General features: G+C 50.9%; 1 protein-coding gene across 1 annotated transcript; it reads left to right on the forward strand.

Moving 5' to 3' along the window:
- The first annotated feature begins 1,332 nt into the window (after window positions 1-1,332).
- Window positions 1,333-1,773, forward strand: LOC122174145 (ribonuclease-like). The gene has a single exon (XM_042854990.1). The coding sequence runs from the start codon at window positions 1,333-1,335 to the stop codon at window positions 1,771-1,773; it is 441 nt and encodes a 146-aa protein (XP_042710924.1).
- The last annotated feature ends 1,249 nt before the right edge of the window (window positions 1,774-3,022 follow it).

Raw genomic sequence — 3,022 nt, forward strand, 5'->3', positions numbered from 1 at the left:
CTCGATGGGAATATTTGTTTGCCAGTTTGTGTATGGGTGGTGAAATTGACATTTGCCCACATTAACTGATAAAAATCTGTTCCTTCCGAGCCTATCTGTGTCCCAGACCCTTGAAAGTTGTATTCGATGCTGGAAACAGTAACATCAAGAGTGTAAGAGAAGACTGGTGTATCTCTTTCTTTCTGCCCCCTTTTCCCCACAACATGTAGCCCCCCAACCAATATTTCCATCCTCCCTCCCATTCCCATCCCAAACCAGGACCCTCCCCCACTCACCTTGACAGCCCCACCCCACCCAGGGGCGAGGTGTATCAAAGCTATTCACATGATGGATTTCAGAGATTAAATTTGTATTACCTTCATTCCCCCCAGCCTAGATACCAGCTCACATGGAGGGGCAGGGAGAGGGACTCATACACCACCAGAGGAGCAGGGTCTCCCAAATCCAGGAACATAAAAACGGCCATACTGGGTCAGACCAATGGTCCAACTAGCCCAGAATCCTGTCTTCCGACAGTGGCCAATGCAGTTGCCCCAGAGGGAATGAACAGAACAAGTAACCAGGAAGTGATCCATCCCCTGTCACCCATTCCCAGCTTCTGGCAAACAGAGGCTAGGGACACCATCCCTGCCCATCCTGGCTAATAGCCATTGATGGACCAATCCTCCATGAACTTATGACAGAAGGGGATAATTCAGGGCTGACAGCCCCCCCCCACCCTAAACCCCTCAAATTCCTCTGCTACCCCTCACATTCTCCCTCTCATCTTCTCCCCTCCCCCTTATCTGAGCCATCAACCTCTCTAATCTCCCCTACCACCCATGCCCATTTACCCTTCCCAAATACACTCACTGCAGATACAAACCCCTCTTCCCCTATTACAGCCCACTCTTGCACCCATCCCCTCTCAATGCGTATTTGCACATGTAATTTGTTTTCTTCTCAGAAATAGTTTCATCAACTTCTGAATACTCTGCTGTGCTCAGATTATGTTTTCCACAAGTAAGAAATGCCTCAGACATGGGGAGAGTGGAGCCATACATCCTGGCTTTTTAATTTTAGTTTTGGGCCCTGGGTTGGTCTTTACCATAACAATAGCAGAGCTCTCTCTCTTCTGTAATGACTCTGCTATTTCGAGGCATGTGGGCCTGAGCAGGGTGGGAGGGGGAATGGGAGGTAGTGGGCTCTGGGGGCAGAGTGGGGTGGGAGGAGTTAATGGGATAGGGGAAGGGGTTTGGGCCCAGGAGCTTCCATGGAGGAGGCAGATCCTCATCCCGCGCTGTCTCCATCCATCTCCTCCACTCCCCACTGCAGGTTGATCCAGACACGGCCATGGCTCTCAAAAGATCCTACCCCACGCTCCTGCTGTCCTTTGTCCTGCTGGGGGTTTGGCTAGCTCTGGCCAGTGGGCAGTCCCAGTCCTGGAATAATGACCGATTCCTGAGGCGGCACTGGGACAACCCAAAGACCCAAGCCACCACCAACACCACTTACTGTGACCTGCAAACAAGTGCTCGGGGATTAGCCAAGAAGAACAACATCTTCATCCACGCGCGCATTGCAGTCATCAACAACGTCTGCACAACAGGCGGGAGACCCTCCATTGGCAACCAACGTCAGAGCATCCGTCGCTTCAGGCTCACCGTCTGCAAACTTAACGCGAACGGAAGCACTTATACCGAGACACCCTTAACCCGCCGAATTGTCGTCTTCTGTAGGAATAAGCTCCCTGTGCGCCTTGTGCGGATCGTTAGGTTCCGACCCTCGGTGTAGAGAGCAGACGGGGGAGGGGGGACTTCCTCTAATCCCACCCCGTCCCTTCCACACTGGCCACCACACCCCACTCCTCACCCGGCTCTGAACATTGGTCTGATTGCTGATGTGTCTCCACCCCTAGTGTCCATTATACAGTATAACCACCCCTTCCCCATCTTGCACTCCCTTCTGCCACAAACAACCATCTAAAAACATGTCCTTTAGAAATAGCCATCACTGTCACCCTTCTGTTATTGCGTGTTCATTCTGATCATGGCTAATCCTCATATTTATCACAATTTACTGCTATGTGTCATTATTCTCCACGTTATTTTGGAACATTTCCCCTTTGTCTGCAATTTTCTTTGCTTCCTAAACTCAATAAACTGATACCCGCAAAGCAATCACCGATGTGTGCATGAAATGTGTTGTTCTTTTCCAGGGAGAGTCTCTGTGCTTTCAACAACCTCTACCACATTTTTGGGAATAGAACCTGGGAGCCCTGATATCTTTTTCTGTTCCTGAGCTAATCTGCTAGGAGTTAACATGATATAGTGAGTTAGACAAGGGGGGGCTGGGCACCAGGACTTTTTGGTTCTGTCCCGGTTCTGGGAGGGGAGTGTGGTCTTGTGGGTTAGAGAAGGGAGGACCTGGCTATCAGGATCTCTGCAACCTTCAACAAAATAGGACCCTGATCTCATCTGGAATCTGTTCAGCTCCTGGCACAAAGGGGGCCCTGCTCTTGTTTGGTGCATTGACTTGCCATCTGATACAAATAATAAGCTCTGCTGTTTTGAGACCATTGTGTGCGAGAGGGGATAATGGGAGTGGGTGGGAGCAGTGGGGAGAGAGGGGCTAATTGGAGGGGCAGTGGCTCTGGCAGCAGAGTGAAATGGGAGGAGATAACACAAGGGGAAGGATTTGGGACCCACCTGTGTCCCATGCATTGCTTGCCTCAGAGATACAGTGGCAGTGACTGCATCCCTCACCCTCTGCTGAGCAGCAGCACCCATTAGTCAGTATTTGAACTGTTGCCTGCACACACCCATGGTGAGAATCCCCCGTTAGACCAACAGGGCGAAAACCAGTGGAGACTCCAGCTGCCAGGGAGGCTGAGCGATTAAGATGGACGCGGTAGGTTCTAGTCTGTTTGGGGACACAGGTTCCAATCTCATCTCTGTAAACCCTCTTTGCCACTCACTGAACATTGTATGAAGGGGTGACTGTAGAGACTGCGAGGAAGGTGTCACCCAAAAAGCAGAAGTCC

The sequence above is a fragment of the Chrysemys picta genome, chromosome 13, assembly GCF_011386835.1.
Source record: "Chrysemys picta bellii isolate R12L10 chromosome 13, ASM1138683v2, whole genome shotgun sequence".
In the NCBI taxonomy this organism is placed as follows: Eukaryota; Metazoa; Chordata; order Testudines; family Emydidae; genus Chrysemys; species Chrysemys picta.

Bases quoted from the DNA above. Each gene is read 5' to 3' on its own strand.
- LOC122174145 (XM_042854990.1), top strand. From the start codon at position 1,333: ATGGCTCTCAAAAGATCCTACCCCACGCTCCTGCTGTCCTTTGTCCTG.